At 40.0% G+C, this 22,920-nt stretch overlaps 1 protein-coding gene across 7 annotated transcripts in view; it reads right to left on the reverse strand.

Annotated features, from left to right (window-relative positions):
- Nucleotides 1-1,698: 1,698 nt before the first annotated feature.
- NCOA1 (nuclear receptor coactivator 1) overlaps nt 1,699-22,920 on the reverse strand; it is a 329,445-nt gene continuing 308,223 nt past the window's right edge. For 5 of the 7 annotated variants that reach the window (XM_039345936.1, XM_039345937.1, XM_039345939.1 and 2 more), the window contains 7 exons: nt 20,609-20,926; nt 19,584-19,685; nt 16,528-16,930; nt 15,276-15,450; nt 14,513-14,696; nt 12,907-12,993; nt 3,025-3,192 (listed from right to left, as the gene is read on the reverse strand). In XM_039345936.1, coding sequence (XP_039201870.1) covers nt 3,025-3,192; nt 12,907-12,993; nt 14,513-14,696; nt 15,276-15,450; nt 16,528-16,930; nt 19,584-19,685; nt 20,609-20,926 — 1,437 coding nt within the window. Of the gene's footprint in view, nt 3,193-3,281; nt 3,339-12,906; nt 12,994-14,512; nt 14,697-15,275; nt 15,451-16,527; nt 16,931-19,583; nt 19,686-20,608; nt 20,927-22,920 lie in introns of all 7 variants that reach the window. The other 2 variants (XM_039345940.1, XM_039345935.1) reach the window with 2 other exon arrangements.

The raw sequence follows: 22,920 nt of genomic DNA on the forward strand, positions 1-22,920 counted from the left end.
CACTGGGGAACTACCAGAGGACTGGAAAAGAGCTGATGTAGTTCCCATCTTCAAAAGAAAAACCTGATCCAGGAAACTACAGACCAATCAGCCTGACGTCAATACCTAGGAAGATCCTGGAAAAGATAATCAAGCAACAGATCTGCGAACACCTAGAAGCAAGTCAAATTGTAACCAGAAGCCAACATGGGTTTGTTAAAAACAGATCATGCTGTGACTAAGTAATTAAATTAGTGGACCAGCAAAAGGCTGTGGACATAATATACTTGGATTTCAATAAGGCATTTGACAAAGTAAACCAGAACCTACTTCTTGGAAAGCTAGAAAAATGTGGAATAGACAGCATCACCACCAGATGAATTCATAACTGGCTGACAAACTCCACTCAAAGTGTAGTCTTTAATGAAACTATATGTACACGGAGGGAAGTAAGCAGTAGGGTACCCCAAATTTTTGTCTTAAGCTCAGTACTCTTCAATATCTTCATAAATTATTTAGATGAGGGAATAAAAGAGGAATCATCAAATTTGCAAATGACAGCAAGTTGCCAAGAATAGACAACACCCTAGGTTGTTTCTCTTCTTGATTAGTTTCCATTGTTTCTTGTCTTGCCTTCAGGTGCTTTGGAAAATAAGTTGACCCCCTTTTCTTTGTGGCAGCCCCTCAAACACTGGAATGCTGCTATCATGTCACTCCTCGTCCTTCTTTTCTCTAGACTAGCCATACCTAATTCCTGCAACTGTTCTTCGTATGTTTTAGTCTTCAGTCTTTTAATCATCTTAGCTCAGTGGTTCTCAACCTGTGGGTCGGGACCCCATTTGGGGTCGAATGACCATTTCACGGGGGTCACCAAACCATGCTGTCCGCCATTTTTTTCCTTTTTTTCTAGCTGTCCTACTCCCTCTTATTGGTGGCCACACCCACTTGGGGGTCACCACAACATGGGGAACTGTATTATGGGGTCACGGCATTAGAAAGGTTGAGAATCACTGTCTTAGCTGCTCTTCTCTGCATTATTTCCAAAGTCAACATCTTTTCTGTAACGTAATGACCAAAACTGAATGCACTATTCCAGGTGTGGTCTTACTAAGGTTTTATAAAGTGGTACTAATACTTCACATGATTTTGATTCTATGTCCCTGTTTATACAAACAAGGATTGTTGCTACTTTTTGAGATTTTTTTTCAATCTTTCAATTTCTTGATATTCTATCCAAGTACTAACTAGACCTAATCTTGCTTGACGTTTTAAAGACCAGTCAAGATTTGGCTAGGTGCTGTATAGTGCTACAGTATTGAGGCATGTTCAGTAGAATAAATATATTTAATCCTTTTTTGATATTTCATTGATGCTGGTTGATTTCTGTAAAACCAAACCCTTGCATGATTAGAGTGGCAAGAGAGCATGTTGGATTTTGGTATTTAGTTCAGGCCTGAGCAGTGAACACTTTCTCTCCTAGTTTTTATTTTTTAAAATCCACATGGGTACAACTAAGAGAAAATCTGAACTTTAGAATGCCACCATCTTCTAGGGCAGATCTCTGCATCTTAGAGATGCCTTGAATTATTGTTAGTCACCTGCTGAGCAAACTCTGTTTTATTATCAGCCCCTTCCTCTCATGATCCTGTATCTCTTCCAAACTGTTAAAAATATAACTCCACACCTTTTCTAAGCAATAATGCAACATCAGCCATTAGGTTTGTCTCTTTGTGTTTTAAACTCTTGCAAATTCATTTAACAAAAGCTACACAGTTTTATTTTCACACATCAACAAAATTTCAGAAAGAGAGAAAAGAAAGAAATCGCCCACCCCTTCCAAAAGCAATGCTATTTAAGAGCAATCCCCAACTAAAAAGAGAAAGAAACCAATTTATACAAGAAGTCTGAGCTATTTACATTAAAAGGCCTGAGGGGGGAAAAGTATTAACTTGTCTCCCATTCCACAGAGAAGCGCCTTTTTATTATAATCATAATCCGTATTATTTTAAATAGTTTTATGCTATCTTGGCTGTTAAACAGAATCAAAAACAAGTGCTGACTGCTCAATTTAAATCACTATTTTTTTTTAAAAAAAAATCTGCAATAGTGGCCAGAACTACAGCTTGAATTTCTGCTGCACTTCCTCCGTTTCATTTTTGACAAGAATTGTCTGTGGCCCAGCGTCTCTCTCACAAATCCCATGGAAATGGGTGGGATGCACTTGGTGCATTGCTTTCAGAGCCACTTCCTCCTCTCCCCCTAAAAATAATTGCAATTATCCCCCAAATGGATTTACATGTTTTATTTTCAACAATTATATTAGTTTTCATAGGAACTCTCTCGATCTGTTGTTCATATACTACAAAGGCCTCTTTGTCACTAAGGAGGCTGTCTATTTACCAGCATAAAACATGAAAAAAACGGTGGGGCAAAATATTTATTATTATTAATATTATTAATATTATTTTTCTTTAAAACTGACAAACTCACGATTGCTAAGAAAAGCTGACTGCACAAACGAATTGGGGGCAAGCAGTGAGCAAGGGCGTACATGTTTAAGAACAGCTAAGGAACATCCCTTCCCAAAAAAGAGATGAGCGTGCACAATTATTTGCCCATTCCTGTTTTACTGAAGATGCAAATCAGTGACAGATCCAGCTGAAACTGAGACTTCAACCCCTTCTCCTCCACCTCACAGCAACATGCCTTCCGTTTTGCTCTCCCACCCCCACCCTCAACCCCACTAGTAATGTCCTTCTGGGAAAAGAAGCCAGCAACTGATTATAAAAATAAGGATAATCTGTAAAATTTGGCTCAATGGTTCTGTCTTGTCACTTTGCTGAAATCCATCATTGTTTAAAAAACCAAAAGGGGAGGAGGGATTTTTTTTTCCTGCTCCATATACTACAAGAGCTGAAGAATGGCTGCAAGTTTTTGAGATACCAAAAATCTCAGAAAAATATATAATATACATATATATTTATATATATATATTTATATATCTGTATGTCATTATTTAAATTTCACATTCCTTTGAAAAGCAGGTTATTCAGTCAGTAGCTGCTGAAGAAGACTTTTCTGCTGGGCTTGGGGGGTCTGAGAGGCTGTGCTGCCTTTCTGTGTATCCACGGAGCCAGGCTGGTTCAGGTAAGGGTCTCCGCCCACCAAGTTGACCGTACACTGCACATCAGCAAACACCTGGACCTGCTGGACCTGCCAGGACACAAAAGAAGCTATTAGCCAAGCGTGGGAAAAGGCCCCCGGGCAGATGGACTGGGTACTACGGTGAAGTGGAAACTCACTAGAGAATTCCTCTAGCCTGTAGTCACCACAGAGAAGGGCTCTTCTGTCTTCTTGCCCTACAAAAAGAAAACCGCTGCACTCATTTGGATCAGAGCTAGGTAAAAATTCACATCTTCTCGCATTCAAGACAAGATGGGCTACCCTGGAGGTTCCAAGGTTATTGGTCGTGGGGGAAGAGGAGGACAACATGGGGACAACAAAACTAAGTTTGGTCTAGTGGTTAAGGCATCAGGCTAGATATCAGGAGACTGAATTCTAGCCAGCCTTAGACAGGAAAACTGTCTGGGTGACTTTGGACCAGACACTTTCACTTAGCCCAATTCATCTCACATTGGTGGTTGTGGGGAAAATAGGAGGAGGAAAGAGTAGTGGGTATGTTTGCCACTTTTGAGTTATTTACAAAAATAATAAAGGCAGGATAAAATATCTACACAATGATAAAAGCTGCACAAAGATTATGAATGTATGCATGCAGGGCCCAAGAATTGGCAACTAATATTATGAATCCTAAATAGGTAGTATGGGGAAATAGGGGAGGGTATGAAATTAAAAGAAATTAACACAAGGAGTGCTGTAACATTTAAAAATAAAATTTCATTGTTATTTAAATCTGCTTTAACAGTGGCCCCCAACCTTTTGGGCACCAGGGACCGGTTCCGTGAAAAGTTTTTCTGTGGACTGGAGGGGGACATGGTTTCGTATGCTACTTCATCCCGCAGATGGGGCTTTGCTTGATTGCACAGTCCAGTTTCTGGCATACCAGGGCCTGGTGCCGGTCCATGGACTGGGGGTTGGGGACCCCTGTGCTAGCAAGCTCTTACTTCAGATGTGTAAATTATGCAAGTCCTGGAAACTGTATACATGGGAATAAACATATTCCTAGCATGCATTTAGCATGGAGTACAAAACGTTTCAATTAAAGTACATTAACAAACAATTTAAAAGAGACCTGGAAAGTAGGCCAATATATTTATATTCAGACAAATCTACCTAATAGGCCTATACCTGGAACTTAGTTCAGAATACAAAAGGAATATTTATTTATCACTAAGTTTGCCTATACACACAAACCTATGCAAATTTGTTTTCACAGGCTGTCCATTTAACAACTTCCCTGTGAAAAAGCCTACAAATATTGACTGTCTCCAAAATAAACTTAATTTTTAAATAGATATGCTTTCTATTGATTTTTTATTGCAAACCACTTCAAGAAGTTAAATAGGAAGCAGTTTACATACATTTTGAGTAAATCAGTGTATACATTGCCTCACTGTATGCATGTCATTTCTATGCCAAAGTCAGTGTAAACATCCACGTTGTTGAAATTCTGTTTTCACTGCATGAAAACATTAAAGGCTAAAAATTGACACCTATTTTAAAAATTACCCTTTGCAGCTGGAGCGAAATACAGAGCATCTGCTTAGGACACAATCTACCCATCCAATTGCAAGAGGGGACCCGGCCATGAACTCTCCCAAGATGCCAGTGACAGGAGGTCAGAGCAGATCTTCTTGGCTGCATCCACTCCATTGTGGAATGGCTTGCAAATGCATTATGGATGGCATAAAATCCATTTGGGGATTTTATGATATGATTTGTGGGATTATTGTTTTACTGTTTATACAGTAGAGTATCCTCTTCCTCTCAAGAGCCTTGAAAGCCTCTCAGTCTTTAATAAAAAAATCTTCCCAACTGGTGCTAATTCCCATCTCTTTTAACAGCAGACCATTTTGATAGAGCCCCAATTTAGGAATGATTATATTTTAAATAGTACTGATAAAAGTAGCAAGCAGCAATGGGTGGAAGCTCATTTGAGGGAGATCCAACCTGGGAGTAAGGAAGAATTTTCTGACAGCAAAGATGATGAATCAATGGGACAGCTTGCTCCCAAAATTGTGGGTATTCCATTGCTGGAGGTTTTCAAGAACAGATTGGACAACCATTTGTCTGGGGTAGTATAAGAACTCCTGCCTTGGGCAGTGGGTCAGACTAGAAGATCTCCAAGGTCCCCTCCAGCCCTATGATTCTATAATTCTAAGTACTTCTCGGTTTATGGGTGTGCCTGAATATGAAGCCTGCATAATTTGGAGTATTGCTAGGGTGACATCTCTGATCTCAGTCCTGGTCATAAATCTCACAGAACCACATATATATGCAAGTATTCCTTATAAGTTGAGACTCTGGCAAAAAGTTGTCTGGCAAAGCTAGTCAAACAAACAAAAAACCCTTTGGGGTCATCCATGGAAGTATCAAGCAGATGAATGAAGGAGTTATTATAGTAGTTGCAGTTATCACATGGCATTACACTTTGACACCCTACCCATTTGCTACAGATGAGTTTAAGACAGCACTGATTCTTTGCATATAGAATAATATAATAAACATCAAGATTCAAATTTACCATTTTTCATCCATTATTGAAATAGAGAACAGTTTCATAGACTCAGAAGTAGTTTTTCTAATTTGAAAGGGGGTCTTCGCTTTCCTTAGGCTTTAGTGAAGAATCTCCATGTGTTTGGAACAGTGATATGCTAAGGTATTGGCTAGATTCATACAATGTGCTATATACCAAAATCAAATTAACTTTATTTTGTTACAATTAGTATGTGAACCCAAACATTTGATTATAAAATAGCATGTTTGTATGCTTTGGGAAAATGAGATTATGTCATTTGTTATGCAATCTGTACACATCTCTGTTATTTAATTCTAGGTAAAATAAACAAACATTTTAAATATTGAATTCTTGAAAGGACTTCAAATTGCATATAATAAAACTAGTATCTTAATGAATGCTTCAGACAATCGTGATGAAGGACTGATTAGTTCAGCAGATTGTGTTGAGTCTTGTTAGGTAAATAAAAGTATCTGATAACCATTGCTTACACCAGCTTTTTCCAACCTGGTGTCATATCTTCTAATTATAATGTCCAACAACAGGGAGCTATCAAGCTAAGAAAGACCATCTTACATTGTTTTTTAAGCCATGAAAGAACTCTGAAAAACCCTTTTGTGAAAAAAATCCCACACACAAAAAAATGGCAGTTGGATCAATTCCATGAAAAAAAAATGTTTAAAATATTTGTATTACTAATTCATTTAAAATATGAAGGCAAGGATTGGGTTTAAAATAGTCAATTTAAATTAGAATATGACTTCTAATAAATTAGCATTCAATTCTCTGATAATTTTAATTCCATTTTATATCTGACATTTTGCCCCCTTTTTTATAAAGCAGCAGCTAGATTTTTTTTAGGTTCATATCAGTTTGGTTGTTGTTCTAAAACTGCTTTCTCTGTTCTGATAGGTAATTATGCTGAAAGAAAGCCAAGGAAGAAAGCCTGTTTGGAGACATAAAATGTAGTTCTTGTTTTCCTTTCTGTCAAACGTAGGTGATATCGTGGAAATGCTGAAATGGTAATTTGGGATTCATAACAGCCTAGATCAGTGATGGCGTACCTATGGCACGCGTGCCAGAGGGGGCACTCAGAGCCCTCTCCGTGGACAGGCATGCCATCGCCCCAGCACAGAGTTCGCTGCGTTTCCAAGGGTCCCATAGGCACTCAAACACCTTTTATCCGAACAGAGATCTTGGAGAGATGGGGAGCTCCATCTGTGTACAAATGTGACGCTTGAAAACACAGCAAATTTGCTTCGTTTTGAATCACCCCATTTGCTCACAGAAGGAGAATTCAGTTTCCCCAAGGTCTCCCTTCAGATAAGAAGTTTATTAGCGGCAGTGGCTTGGGTTTCTTGGCTCCGTCTGAGTGGAGAAAAGCAGAGGCGCAGCAGGAGGATTGCTCTCAATAAGGCTGGCGCAAACAAGCAAGCAGCGCGCCCGGATTTTATTATTTGAGAGCAATCTTGCTGCTGTGCCTCTGCTTTCCTCCACTCAGACGGAGCCAAGAAACCCAAGCTCCTGCTGCCACTTGAATGAGGAGGACAAGGAGGAGGAGAAAAGTGGTGAGGATTTGTGTCAGCCAGCCAGCCAGGCAAGGAGTATGTCGGGTGAGGTGGGTGGCTGGATGGGGAAGGGGATAATGGCCGCTCAGATGGTTGCTGCCACTGCCAGCTTGGATGCGGGTGCAAGCGGCCTGGCCACACAATGCCTCCCCACTCATTTGAAGGCTTCATTCCTGCCCTTAAACTAAGTCCAGCGCACGCAAGCAAGCCGCTCAGCTGGGCAATGGATGGTATTGGTTCCTGCACCCGGTCGACTCCAATTCCACGCTTTGCCCAATAGGCGTGCAAATGAAGCAAACACTTCTCCCCCCCACAGAGAATGGAAGCTTCCAGGGGCCATGATCTCTTTTGCAAAGAATGGGTGTTTGAACTTGTGCAATATTACAGCACCCAGGAGCTTCCATTGTCAGCACGAAAAGCATTTGCAAGCTTTTCTCCTCTCCCTCAAAGAAACCACGGCAGAGAGGAGACAGATTTTGCAAGGTAAGTGACTCCAGCGTAGCAGGAAGGGATGGGGAAGTATGAGGTATCTTAGTGGGTCGGGGAGGCCTTGTTCCCCCCATGGCCATGTTCCCACCCTGAGATACCTCATGTGCACTTAATGAGCCACACGCGTCTTAACAAGCAAAGGAGTGATCTCATTCGATTTACGAGATTCAATCTATGAGTTTTTGATTTATGAGTTGAATGGGCAGGCTCCATTATACTTGTAACTCGAGGACTACCTGTACTAGAAAGCCAGAGAGATGCAGGGCTGGGCTGCTCCCCTCCCCCTCTCCATACGTGCCTGAGGACATTTCTCACATCACCTGCCCCTCTGCCCAGCAGCCCAATGGGAGTGCTTCCTCCCTCCCATCTGTGGTAAGGCGGGCGGCTCACATGCGGTGTGAGGGTGTGGCGCGGATGGCAGACTGTTGAGTCTATGATGAAGGTGATTCCTGTGGAGGGGTTGGAGAGGAGCTAGGTTGGAGGGGAGCATAGCTCAAAGTGTGGCATAGCTGGAGGGGAGCAGAGTGCTCGGGCCACAATGCGGGCTTTGCGGTGCCAGCCCTGCACATGCCACTGGCCCTGCCTTGTTGCCTGCTGAAGGCTTATCTGCAAGAATGTCACACAAAACTACCGTATATGCTGGCGTATTAGGCGACCCGGCGTATAAGACGACCCCCGTCTTTATAGCCGGGCCGCATTCCTAGAACGTCGTCTTATACGCCGGAAACTACCAGTATTTCCGGCGTATAAGACGACTCGGCGTATAAGACGACCCCTGTCTTTGGCGCCGATTTCAGCGCTCGCGGAAGTTGTCTTATACGCCGGCATTTACGGTAATTTTTATATGATCTTAAAGGTAAACCACAGAATTGCTTCTCCAATCCTATTGGAAAAGAAGTGCCTACAGAATTTCACATAGCTGTTGTGAGTGTTCATGAAATACAGCATGATGTAGCCATCCAACTAGGATACTGCTGGCTTAATAAAAAAAATAAATGCAATCTTGCACAGTATTATTATTATTGACAATATTCATATTTCATTTTTCTAACTGCTCCCTGTCCCTAAGGGGCTCACAATGTAAAAAAAAGCAAAAGAACACCAGCAGACAGCCACCAGAAAAGATGTGGTGATGGCATCTAGCCTAGATACCTTTAAGAGGGGATTGGACAAGTTTCTGGAGAAAAAGTCCATGATGGGTTACTAACCCTGATGGGTATATGCTACCTCCTTATTATAGATGTGGGCCACTGTGAAATACAGGAGCTGGACTAGATGGGCCATTGGCCTGATTCAGCAGGTTCTTCTTATGTTCCAGCCACTCATACAGCCAGCCACCCAGCCAGCACTCTACACTGCACAGCACAGCCTGAGGGGAGCAGCACAGGAGGTGACATCAGTGAGGAAGAAACTGGTGCTCACGTACCTGGAAATATGCAGGAGTGAGAGAGCCCAGCAGGTATTGGATGCTTCATTTTTTTTAAATTTTATATTTTTGTAGACACCCAAAAATGAGTACAGCAAAAAAAGCAAAAACAGATAGTGGAAGATCATTCCAAGAGGCCTGGACAGAGTCATTTGGAGTGATTGAATGCAATGGGAAAGCGTTATGTATTCTGTGTGATGAAAGTGTTGTGTGTCACACATCAAGTGTCAGATGGCACTTTGACACCAAAGTATTGCCAAATTTGGTGAAAATGAAAGAAAAGAGTTTCTTGAAGGGAAATTGAGGAAATATTATTCCCAGTATCTTAGTTTTTCTAAATATCTTTCTAGAACAAATCATCTGACAGCTGCCAGTTTTCAAATTTCACTGTGCCTAGCAAAACATGGTAACCCCCTCTCTGATGGGAATATTATCAAAATGGCCATGTTGTCTGGGAGTAATTCTCTTTTTCATGATTTCCCAAACAAGGATAAAATTATTCAATGCATCTCTGAGATGCCACTTAGCAGAAATACTGTTAAAGATCGAATCCAGTGCATGGCAAGTGATGTTAGCAGCTCACCACTGACTTACAAAAGGCAGCCTGTTACTCCATGTGCTTGGATGAAAGCACAGATATAAATAATCATGCAAGGTTAGCAGTAATTTTGCGTTATGCTGTTGGTAATATCATGAGAGAAGAGCTGGTGAAACTGGTGTCTTTGCCTGAAAGAACACAAAGGATAGATATCTACAATGCTGTGATGGAGGCTTTTTTGTCACAAGATATAAGATCAGAAAAAGTGGTTTCAATTACTATGGGGCACCTACTATGGTGGGGGCAACATCTGGTTTCATACATTTCTTTGTTAAAGAAACAAAACATCAAGTCATCCAGTTCCATTGTAGTATACATCAAGAAGCTCTTTGTGCCAGGGAAAGCAGCAAAAACTTTGACGATGTCCTCAAAGATGTCACAAAAACGGTGAATTACATTTTTCGACAGTTTCAAGCACTTCTTGAGGAGGTTCAGTCACATTACAATTGTTTACTTATGTACAATAATGTCCGGTGGCTGAGCAGAGGATGAATCCTGGAGAGATTTGTAGTCTGCTTGGATGAAATTAGGCTGTTTATGAATGAAAAAGGGCAGGAATATCCATAGCTCACTGATATGGCCTGGCTTACCAACCTCATGTTTTTTTTTACAGATTTTACACTACACTTCAATATAATGAACAAACAACTACAAGGTGTAGGGAAAACAGCAGAAAGGATGTTTTGTGATATCAAAACATTTGAGAGAAAACTGCAGGTTTTTGAAAGAGACCTTGAAAGTGGGCAGCTGAAATATTTTCCAAATCTAAAAATGCATTTAGAAAATTCTACAGTATTTGCAGACAATCCTACAAGCCATCAGGAAATCTATAAGGAATTTTCTAGCATTGTAGCAGCTGCAAAGGTGAATTTTAGTAACAGATTTTTACAGTTCCATAAGATGGAGACAACCCTGTTTTTTCTTACTTCTCCAGATAAGGCCAAATTTGAAGAACTTGATCTTTCCTGCTTACACTGGTTAGAGTTAGGAAATCTAGAAATGGAGCTATTGGAATTTCAAGAAAGCTCTATATGGAAAAATAAATTATATGACCTGCATGAAACACTTGAGAAGATAGAAGGGATGACAAAGGACAGCACAGTTAGTTCTGAAAATGAAATCCTTAAAGTGTGGAATTCTCTGCCAAATAATTTTAAGTCAATGAAAGCACTTGGGATTGTTTTCCTTACTTTGTTTGCATCATCTTATGCTTGTAAGCAGCTATTTTCATCTTTGAATTATATCAAATCTGACACCAGAAACAGACTAACAGATGACCTGAGTGCTGCGTGTGTTGCTCTCAAACTTACAAAGTATGAGCCAAGGTTAAACAAATTATCAGCATGCATACAACAGCAAAAATCACATTAATTGTTCAAAAGCATGCCAAATGCAAACTTTTACCTTTCAATAAAAAGTTGTTTGTATCATTGAAAGCTCTGTTATTGTGTTTTTCTTTTAAGACAAAAGATGTTAATGTATGAGTTGTTTTTTTCTAAACTAAATCCTCAGTATTCAGGTTAAATTGCCGTGTTGGCACTTTGCAATAAATAAGTGGGTTTTGGGTTGCAGTTTGGGCACTCGGTCTCTAAAAGGCTTGCCATCACTGGCCTAGATGAAGGCTAATAAACAGAAACTCAATCTTGGCAAAATTGAACTTACTATTGGTCAACAGAGCATCTACCTTGTAAATTGGGATGTGTTTCCCTCCTGCATTAAGGAATAGTATACAGCCTGAAGATGCTACCTACATTTTTATTATACTCGTGGTGACTTTTCAATAGATTTCTCATAGATATTTACTATTATTTCCATTATTGCATAATGTTGTTTGTTATGATCACCCCTGAAAACAGTAGGAAATTGCAGTTAATGCAAAATGGCAGCAGGATTACAAATGGAGATTGGACATGTGGAGCTAATTCCAGTCTTCAATAGCAAGCAGTGCTGACTTCCAAGTTTCTGATCTTTAAAGTTTTTCTTGTGACCAAGTCCCCCTGCTCAGATGTTAAGATCGTTACTAGAGAATGTTCCTCTGGCTTTTACATTGCCTAAAATTAATTATCTTCTATCTTACAGTCCCTTATCTCTGGAATGCTCTCCTTGGATAGGCTGACTTAAATGTTAATTGTGTTTTGCGTTCGGAATGAAAGTTTAAAAAGAGTGCCATAAAGGAGAATTTTAGGTGGCATTGCTCTTCTAGCTATTCAGTTTTCATCATTTATTGCATTTGATATTACTGATAAGAATTACTGATTCTAGTGACCTTATAGGAACTGCTGGTCTGCCTGACCCAAGAGTAGAGATTTAGTTTTAGCTTTTGCCACTTACAGGCTTTCCGGTATCATGTGTTCTACTGGGAACAATTCTTAAATCCTGACACATCATAAGTCAAATTTATAGCCAAGACATGGGAGTTTGTGTTTGTTTCCTTGAGATTTAGAAAAGGCATGTCTGATTTTGCAAAACAGGAAAGAGAAATTCATTGGTTACAAAAAATAGCAATAGCACTTGGACTTATACACCATTCTGTAGTGCTTTACAGTACTCTCTGAACAGTTTACAATGTCAGCATATTGCCATCAACAATTTGGATCCTCATTTTACCAATCTCGGAAAGATGGAAGGCTTGAATCTTGAATCAGTCAGGATTGAACTCCAGGCAGTGGGCAGAGGTAGCCTGCAATACTGCATTCTAACCACTGCGCCACCACGGCTCATAAAAAATATTATAAATAAAATCAGTATGCTTCTTTTTATACATAGAGTAGCTCCGAAACCATACAGCAAGACAAGGTGCAAAGGAGCTAGCACAGGAATATTGTCTGAAAAATCAGAACAATCTTATGGAGTAGGCTTTTGTTTTGCAAAATCATCTGTCCTGGAAATTTTCACTCAACATTAAATGAAAATAAACAAACTGCTTGCCAGTGTGTCACAATGCAAATCCCAGGATGTGTAAAGGATGCCCACCACTTTCAATGCAATTCCAAGCTAGGCAGACTTTGGGAAGCTTTTTGGAACTGAATTGGCTCTGTTGTTTGTGGCCAGAATCCTACTGCCTCTCTGAGAATATTCTCAGATGCAGTACAAAGCAACCATTTTAAATTTTCCCAACAGAGTTCAGCCTTAGGAATGTCTTACTGACCTGTGCTCCATCTGATTCTGTTTTCAAAAGATCGGAGGAAAGTTGGTTACAATAAAGTCCGGTGGGTCTAAGAGCTGGGTCGTTTACCTGAAAACAGCATCAACAAGACAAGAAGTCATCAGCACAAGATGAAAAATTAGAAATTGTTTAATAAGCTTGTCACAGGAGAAAGGAGATAAATGAAAACTCAAAATCAAAGGGAGCTGCAGGCATCATCTCAGGTGACCAATTCATACAAACATCTGTCTTCCCTGGCTTGAGGAAAAGCTTTGCATGTGGTATCTGGACAGAAAAAGCAAGTTAGCACAGTGCTTGATAATTCAATGAAAACACTATTTCTTGATCAGACTTGTTCCAAATGGTTCCTGTTTTAAATACCATCAGCTCCTCAGCTCTCAGCTTACTCATGTATTTATTATTGTGATTTTATGCCCCATCAAACTGGCCAACTCTAAGCAGCTTACAAAAACTGTCAAAATACGCAAAGCAGTGGAGAGGAAACAACCTGGACGTCTTTAGAATAATAGAATCAGAAGGCTGGAGGGGAACCTGGAGGTCTTCAAGTCCAACCCTTTTCCAAGGCAGGAGTCCTTTGTCTTTAAAAGCATTTTGGCTCATCTATTTATTTATTATTAAATTTATATGCTGTCCATGTCACTGTTTGAAGTGATTTTAGGCAGTTAAACAACTTAGTTGGGGTTAAACAACTTAAGCATTGCTGATTGCTGTTTATAGGCATATGCGGAGTATGGAAGGGAAGCACAAACTGAGTAAATCTGCTGGGCAGATTATACCTTTGCTTTACAAGCCTGACAAAGACTAAAAGCACCTTAAATCTTCAGATGTGAACTCTGAATTCCTAATGTATAAACTAAGCTTTTTTTTTTTTTTACCCTTAGCTTAGATTTAAGATATGTTTTGAGGCAAAAGCTGCAAAACCTTAGAACATTTACATTCATGTCATGTCATGTCATCTTGAAATCTATTAAATTCTTCAGAAGAACTGGATCTGCTATCTTGAACTTTACAGTAGGAAATAGGAGTCAGCAAGGGGTAGAAGTCTACAAGGGTCAGATTTCCAAAGCTAAAAACCAGTATATGCTAATTATACCATTCCAGACAAGTGGCTGTCCAGTCTCTTCTTAAAAGCCTCTAGTGATGGAGCATCCACAACTTCTGAAGGCAAGCAATTCCACTGGTTGATTGTTTTCACTGTTAGGAAATTTCTCCTTAGTTCTAGGTTGCTTCTCTCTTGATTAGTTTCCATCCATTCTGGTGCTTTAGAAAATAGGTTGATCCCCTCCTCTTTGTGGCAGCCTCTCAAATATTGAACATTGCTATCATATCATCCCTAATCCTTTTCACTAGGATAGATAAGCCCAATTCCTGCAACCGTTCTTCATATGTTTTATCCACCAGCCCCCTAATGATCTTTATTGCTCTTTTCTTCTCTTTTTCTTTCCAGAGTTTCTACATCTTTTTTAAAATTGATGATGAAAACTGGATGTAGTATTCCAAGTGTGGTCTTACTAAGGGCTAATATTTTGAGACAACTCTTTGGCTAAGTCCACAGGAGAGGAAGGGAGACATATCTGGATACACTGACCTGCTCAGAACATAGCTGGTTCATGCCAGGCATCTGCAATGAGTTCATTGGCATTTGCCCAGCCATTGGATTCATATTTTGGGCATTGGCATTTCCTCCGGCCATGGAGACTGTGATGCTCATGTTGTTATACATTCCCTGTTGAGCTGAGGAGGGCTGAGTCTGCCCAGCCTGGCCGTATACACTGCATTTGAAAGAATGAGGAACAGGAATTACATACTGGGACAGGTTTCTTTCGAAAGCAGCTCAATTTCAAAAACATGTTAGATTGTTCAGTAGACAAATTGCATCTTATTCTCAATCCTTCTGCATCAGTTCAGAAGAGCAAAACTAGCCGGTCCATCCAAAACAGATTTGCTATGATCTATCTGAAATGATGATTTCAAATGTTTTCTTACCTTGAATAAATAATTTTGAAAAAGAAGACAGGAAAATCATTTGTGAATTATATGACACCATCTAGAAAATGTTAATAACAGTAATCTGACCGGTCCAGCCTAAAAATATTTGAAGGAATACCAGGAAACCAATAATAAAGTGAATCTAAGTATAGTTGATTACAGGTTTCAAGGATTGTCAACCATGCACTCTGAGGAATGGAGTATCAAGGTAGTTCATCACCTTCATTATCCTCACTGCAAATTCTAAGTTGTCTAACTATTGAGCAGGCAGGGGTGTCTGGTCAAAAGATATCAAAAAAGCTTTGTAAGAGTTGGTATTAAAGGTTAAACTACGAGCATCTGTATTTGAGAATTAGGCTTACGTGTTGTTCCCCATAGTTCCTTGCTGCCAGGTCTTCATATCAGGTGACTGATACCCAGGTGTGGGTGGGGCAGACTGCAGCATGGGGCTCTGAGATGGAGGGATCTGAGGGGACATCAAGGGACTACTAGGACTGAGTGATGGGGCAAAAGTTGCTTCACTTTGCTGACCCATTCCTGAAATGAAACAACAAAAGGTAACTGGGTTAATTCACAGGACGATGACAACCACAATATTTTATACCGTAAAACTTGATTTATTCAAATCAGTATTGGATTAGAATTGGAGCTTGAAACACAAGTAGCTACCCATTAACAATAACAAGAGGTTGAGAGACGCAAGCATTCTGGAGTGGGGTGGAGATGGTGAAGATATTCATTTAAATCACTAGCATGCAACTTTTTAGACAAAGAGCTTTATTTTCGTTTTTGAGAGATTTGTCAGCTTTAATTAAATGTAATTAATTAAATGTACTTTCATGTAAGCCAAATTAAATAAAATTCATAAGATTTTATATTTCTCCCTTGTGTTCCATTTAAGATGACAATATGCTGCAGTTTTTGGAATATGTTGCAGGTTTTGGAGTGGCTATGGATATCACACACAAGGATTTTGGGATCTACAGGAGCCGTGGTGATGCAGTGGTTAGAATGCAGTATTGCAGGCTAATTCTGTTCACTGCCAGCAGTTCGATCCTGACTGGCTCAAGGTTGTGTCAGCCTTCTGTCCTCCTAAGGTTGATAAAATGAGGGCCCAGATTGTTGGGGGCAATATGCTGACTCTGTAAACCACTTAAAGAGGGCTGTAAAGCAGCTATGCTGGCTGAGGAATTCTGGGAGTTGGAGTCCACAAGTCATAAAGTGGCCAAGGTTGGAGACCCCTGCTGTAAAGCACTGTGAAGTGATATACAAGTCTAAATGCTATTGCTAGATGTAGCTTCAAGTTATAAATCTCCATTTCAGAATTCAGTATCGCTTCTCATCTAATGGGTTCTGCAGGACTGTCAAGTACTACACATACCCTAAATGTGTTTCACAAGATACTATAGGGAACAAGCAGATACTATTATGCCTCTCTTTTAAATCATTTTTAACTTTCTGGAAAAACACTTCTATGTTTACCCAGAAACCTCTGAACGTGTCCAAATCCTCACATTCTGAAATTGTGTCAACTAACTGAAGTATCACCTTTCCCAACATTCAGCAAGTCACAACGGAGCAAACTTTCCTTAAAAGATACAGACTGAGACACACCTGATCCGGAATACTGGAATATGTTCTGTTGCATCTGTGGGTTCATATTAGAGCCAAACTGTCCTCCGACGCTTCCCATCATTCCCCTGTTCACCATGTTGCTACGATTGGCCAATGCCACTTCGGGGTTTGGTGCCAGCTGGGAGAAAGGGCTGGTGGAGGTAGGGGGGTTTCCAGGACTCGTACCATAGTTGGGGGGGAAAGGGAATTGCTGTGGGGGACCCTGGGGAAGGCGCCCAGATGCCAGCTGCACTGGAACCCCAGCTGAGGGAGGAAGATTGCTCCCAAAGCTTTGCTGCTGTCTCATCAGCATGGCTCTCTGCTGCATGAGTTGCCTCTGTCGATGCTGTTGGCTGTAAAGTTCACGATGGCGCTGAGCCAACATCTGTGCATTCAGAGGGGGCTGAGGAGGAAGAAGAAAACACAACAGTGTTGGTGGTATTCAGATGAAAAGCCATCTCCTCAAAAGGTTGGACATATCAAGTGTTTTTGTTAAGGAGCTTTCACAAAGCTCTCACTATTCACATTCCTCAATACTCTGTTTTCCACAATTTCTCACACCTCTTCGTGCAAAAGTGCAGAGAAAGGGGAACCAATAGCAGCGATACAGTACCTATTAGCTTGTACGTACAAGCAAAAAAAAAAAAAAGCTACATTACATTATGCTTGTTTTAGGAACTGATGCTTGCACAGAATAATCAAAACAGCTCAACCAAGTGAGTCAAACAACAGAAGTATACATATTATTCCATGGCTATTTTTCTTATTCACAATCACTTACTCATTCATGCACTGTTTAAAACCACTTAATTACCTGGATTTTACCGTAACAGAATAGGAATGGTCATTAAAACACTATGGTTAAATGGAGGTTCAAGGTAAGGAGATAATATACTTGTGTGCAGGACGTGGAATATGGGAACTGCAATTGCTATTATGCTCTGCTCAAGGACACTTATGAAAAGCTCCTTTATTATATCATTAGGCTTGTTATAAGCATGGGATTTTATCATTTAACTATGTACCCATAGAGATTTAATATATTATAGATCTCATCAACTCCTTAGGGAGATTAGAAAATATAAATCAATGATATCTGGAAACATAGCAAGAATAATAGACCCAAGCCATTAATCAACATCTCTCATTACTGAAGGAGAAGGAACATAGTCTCCTCTGGTAAAGACCAAAGAATATGAACAATGATCTTCTGATTTGTCATTTGACATCCCTGACCCCAGGAGAGGTCTCTCTTTTTCCAGTTATAATCTAAAGCAGGGGTTCTCAACCTTGGCAACTTTAAGAGTTGTGGACTTCAATTCCCAGAATTCCTCAGCCAGCTTTGCTGGCTGAAGAATTCTGGGAGTTGAAGTCCACAAGTCTTAAAGTTGCCAAGGCTGAGAACCCCTGAAATTCTAAAGAATTCCAACTTTCCGATTTTTAGTGCAGTTGTTAGCTTGAAAAAAGAGGGAGTGGAGAAACATCAGCTGTTCCTACTTCTGCTTGTCTAGAACAGTGTTTCCCAAACTTAACAATTTTAAGGCATGTGGACTTCAACTCCCAGAATTCCACAGCCAGCGTTGCTGGCTGTGGAATTCTGGGAGTTGAAGTCCTCATGCCTTAAAATTGTCAAGTTTGGGAAACACTGGTCTAGAAGAACAGCTCCTTTGGTCTCTATCACTATGCTCACTCATTCTTTTTATAATCCAATAGTTCACTGCTCTCAAGCCTCTCTCTCCTCCATACAGCTTGTTTTGAAAATCTATGTTTCGGATCTAGCCAGGTGCTCTCCATCTATGTCCACAACAGCTATGCTGACTGAGGACAAGAGAGTACAGGTAGTCCTCTACTTATGACCACAACTGACCCCAAAATTTATGTTGCTGACCGAGACATTTGTTAAGGGAGTTTTGCCCCATTTAATGACGTTTCTTGCCACTGTTGTTAAGTCAATCACTGCAGTTGTTAAGTTAGTAACACAATTGTTAAGTGAATCTGGCTTCCCCTTTGACTTTGCAAAAGGGGATTACATAATTTTGGGACACAGCAAGGTCATAAATATGAACCAGTTGCCAAGCATTTGAATTTTGATCACGTGATCACGGGGAATGCCACAATAGTCATAAGTGTGAAAAAATGGTCATAAGTCACTTTTTCCAGTGCTGATGTAACTTTGAATGGTCACCAAATGAACTGTTGTAAATCAAGGACTTCCTGTAATCCAATGCAAGAGGTGGGATGGGACTGTCAAGTTGCAGAAGTGTGTCCTAAACTTTGCTAATAAGGACTCTGGGCTAGGATGTTGACACCTATTCATTCATTCATTCGTTCGTTCATTCAATTAATTAATTAATTTTCATTTATTTATTTGTTTGTTTATTTGCAAATAAACAGTACAACTACATTTGAATTAACTTATTATTCTGGTCACTATATTTCAAAAATAATATCAGAGGTGGAAGAAAATAACTCAAATAATCAGGAATCTGGAAAACGTCCTTATGAGGTATTGGGGCTCTTTAGCTAATAAAAGAAGTAACTTAAATCAGGGGGCCCCAACCCCCAGCCACAGACTGGCACTGGTCCATGGCCTGTTAGGAACAGGGTCACACAGATGGAGGTTAGCAACGGGCAAGCAAAACTGTGCATGCATGGGATCTAAGCTGCGCACTCCTCCCCCCTTCAGTCCGTGGAAAAATTGTTTTCCACGAAACCAGTCCCTGGTGTCAAAAAGGCTGAGGACCATAGACTTAAATCATATAATAATGGTGTAGAAGGTAGTCCCCCCCCCCCGCCTCTGTTATAATTCTAGAATGTGGGATCATTCAATATAGCTGAATCACTGGAGATTCACAAGAGGCAAAATGAAATGCTTCCTTACAGAGTACATCGATAAAATAAAACAGTATTGTTTTCCTCCATAGAACAACGTAAAGATTTTTATTGTGGATGGCAGTATTAGATAAATTCGTAGAGAATAGATATTGTGGTTATATATGATTTTCAGCACCAAATGCTGAGAGACACAACCTGGATAAAAGACTCCCACCATTTACCTGAGGTGTCATCTGCTGCTGCATGCCTGCCCTTATGCCGATACCACCTGGAGAATTCCCTGCAAACTGGTTTAGAATAGCCTGCCGATTTTGGTGAATCATCTAGAGACAAAGAAACAAAGAAGATTTGGTCTCTCTACAAACTGCATTGCATACCTCAACCATTTCTTTAAGTCAACAAAACTTGCAACATAAATCAAGGTCAGCTGACTGTTTGCATTGTTCAAGACTGGGGGCCCTACAGCTTTTGGGCTATTATTGATCCAAAGCATCCAGCATTTCATTCTATTGCTCACACTAACTTAGATATCTGAGAGTTGTTGGGCAACAATGTCTAATAGCCATAGATTTTATTTTCCGATCTTCAGAGCATGTATAGTGGTGAGAAGAAAGGCTGCAGAGAGAAGAAGAAAGATATCCATTCTGGTATTCCACTCCAGTATCTAAAAGATACCAGGTCTTTAGAAAGAATAAAATTATGTCACCTTAGAAGGGGAGAGTAAAATATAAATGCATTTAAAACTGCTGTCAAAAAGATCGGAAGCCGCTTCTTTATAATCTTTTCTTTTTCTATTTTCTTTCATGCTTATTCACCATTCTTCCATATTTTATTTCTTTTCTAATATTTGTACTGCTTTGTCTTGTTAAAAATGTATTCAATGAAAATTACATTTTTTTTAAAAAAAATGGAGATACCAGATTTAAAGATGCCAGATATAGGAATAAATGATAGAAGAGTTGGTTCGTTGCTTACATGCTAAAAGAAAGGCCAGGACTGAAAGGAAAAGTGTTCCTAAAAAGTTTAGGAATAGGTCTGTGCCAAGACAAGGAAGGGACTGCTGTATGTAAGAAACTTGCCCAAATAGGTGCTCAAGCATTTCCTGAGCAGCCACAAGCTTATCAGTAAATGAATGTATTCTTTGACCCATGGAAAAGGAGAGGGAGGGCTATCAAGAGATAGGCAATTACTTCAGCTTGGCCAACACACAATGGGCAATAACCAAACAAGCTGAGACTGGACTCACCTGCTGTTGCCCTTGTAGACGCTGTTGTAACTGCAGTCGCAACTGATTTGGAGCTGTTGGAGGCCTATTGAGTGCCTGCCGCGGCTGCATCCCCACAGCAGGGAAAGCCCCACGAGGTGATGGGACCTGGACTGACATAGGTCCAAAGGATTGTTTCTGCCTCACGATGCCTGGGAAAGGCCCAGGAAGGTTGGCAGTGGGGGAAGCCGAGGGATAAGGGTGAGGGTACATGCCGGGTTTCTGATCCATCACAAGAGTTGGTGGTGGTATTACTTGCTGTGGCTGGAACCTCTCTGTCAGTGCTTCTAGGCCCCCTCCCTGTTTAAGAAATGAGGTGAAATTTCTGAGTTTCAGCAGAATTCCAAATACATTTCTGGGACATTAGCTTTGTATTAAAAGCAAATTCAGGAATACAACAACATGGTAAGCTTTATATGTATGTTTGTAAGTATTTAAATTTAGAAGGCTGTCCAACTCCAAAATTACTCTGGGCAGCTTACATAGTTAAAAAGGGAAGAGAAAATAATCCCAAAAGAGAAAAACATAATGCATGGATTAAAAAAAAAAATCAGCCTAATAATTAAATAATTAAACATTTTAGGTATGTGAAATAGTTTATAGCCCTTCTTCTCCGCCACAAACAAAACAGGGAAAGAAGATAAATCCCTTTAAGCAGAGCCGAAACACCCCACAGGTTGCTCCGTGTTTAGAGGACACTGATGTTTTTTTTAAAAAATGCAATTTCTTACATTTTATCCAGTGTAGAATTCATTGGAAAAGACCCCGATGTTGGAAAAGATTGAAGGCAAAAGGAGAAGGGGACATCAGAGGATGAGATGAACAGATAAGTGTCATCAACACAATGTACATGAACTTGGACAAACCACGAGAGACAGTGAAGGACAAGTTCTATGGTCCATGGGGGGTCACAAAGAGTTGGACATGACTTAGTGACTGAATACCAACAACAACAAAGCAGTAGAATAGCTAATAGGTGAGTTAGGAAGCCGTGAGATTGGCTTTCCTATGTATTAATTTATTTTGTTGATTGTGAACTCATCCTCCTCAGCACATGCATACCTATTCATAATCATTGCCAATTACACAGGGTTTGGGATCATGGCTGAGAGAGATTATAATTTCTATTGTAATAGATTTTTTTTTAAAAAAGCCAAATCAGTTGGAAGTTGGGATGTAATGAAATACACTTTCATGCCTTATTCCTCCTGGAAAGGCATAATGCAAGAAAAAAATGTCATGCTGGACTTTTAACATTCTTCTTCATAAACGTATTCAAATCCTGTATGATCTATGTCAGTATAGCTAATTGAAAATATCACAATATTGGGGAAAATATTTGGGACTTCCGGTGGATTTTGCGCGCGCGATGGCGGCTACTTTCTAGCCGTCTCTCCTGGGTAAGTGTAAGAACCGCTATGAACAGCAGACACCAGCTGTTCAGCGGTTCAAAATCCCCCTCCCGGGCAAAGGGGGGGGGTAGAGAGTGTCTGAATAGTGGTAGAGCCTCTTTTGCACCCCCCAAGTTTTTTTTGGGGGGGTGAAAGGAGTGCTCCCACGGAGTTCAGACTTGTCTCCGCTTCCCAGCTGTTTTTGTCCTCAGGGACAAAACGAGCCGCTGCAAACACCTCCGTGCTTAAAGAGAACTGGTGAGTTTTTTTTTTATAAACGGACAGAGCTGAGTAGAGGATTTAGTTTTTGCTTTCTTTGATTTATTTGGATTTTAAGTTTTAAGACTTGCTTCTATTTTTATTCTCTCTTTTTATTTTTTTTTTCTTTGTTGAAAGGGAAAGTAAAATGGCGATCGGCAAATCTCTCGGTGTTTTTTTTTTTTTTTTTGAAGTTAGAATGCTGACCGGCAGGCTTTTTGGTGTTTCTTTTTCTTTCCTTTCCCTTTCCCTTTTTATTTTCTTATGATTGGAATGGTTGTTTTTGGTATCTCTAAGTATTTTTTTTTTGGAACGGACTTTTTCTATTTAATTATTATTATTATTATTTTCTTCTCCCTTCTTTTTATTGTAATGACTCTTTTTTGAAGGACTTTTTTCTGTTTAATTTGTTGCAATTTTTAAGAAGGAGTAAAGCTTTTTTTAATTCTTTTTCTCTTCCTTTTTTTTTTCTTTTCCCTTTTTTCTTTTTATTATAATGACCTTCTTTGGAGGGAGTTATGATTTTTGAAGGAATTTTTATAATTTTTTAAGAAGGGCTAAAGGTTTTTCTTTAAGATGGCTCCAAAGCGTCCAGGGATTTCTACAGCTTCTAAATCAACAGTTTCACCCTCTTCTGGGGGTCAG

Source organism: Crotalus tigris, unplaced genomic scaffold (assembly GCF_016545835.1).
Source record: "Crotalus tigris isolate CLP2741 ecotype Arizona unplaced genomic scaffold, ASM1654583v1 scf7180000017987.690289119674:8195010, whole genome shotgun sequence".
NCBI lineage: Eukaryota > Metazoa > Chordata > Lepidosauria > Squamata > Viperidae > Crotalus > Crotalus tigris.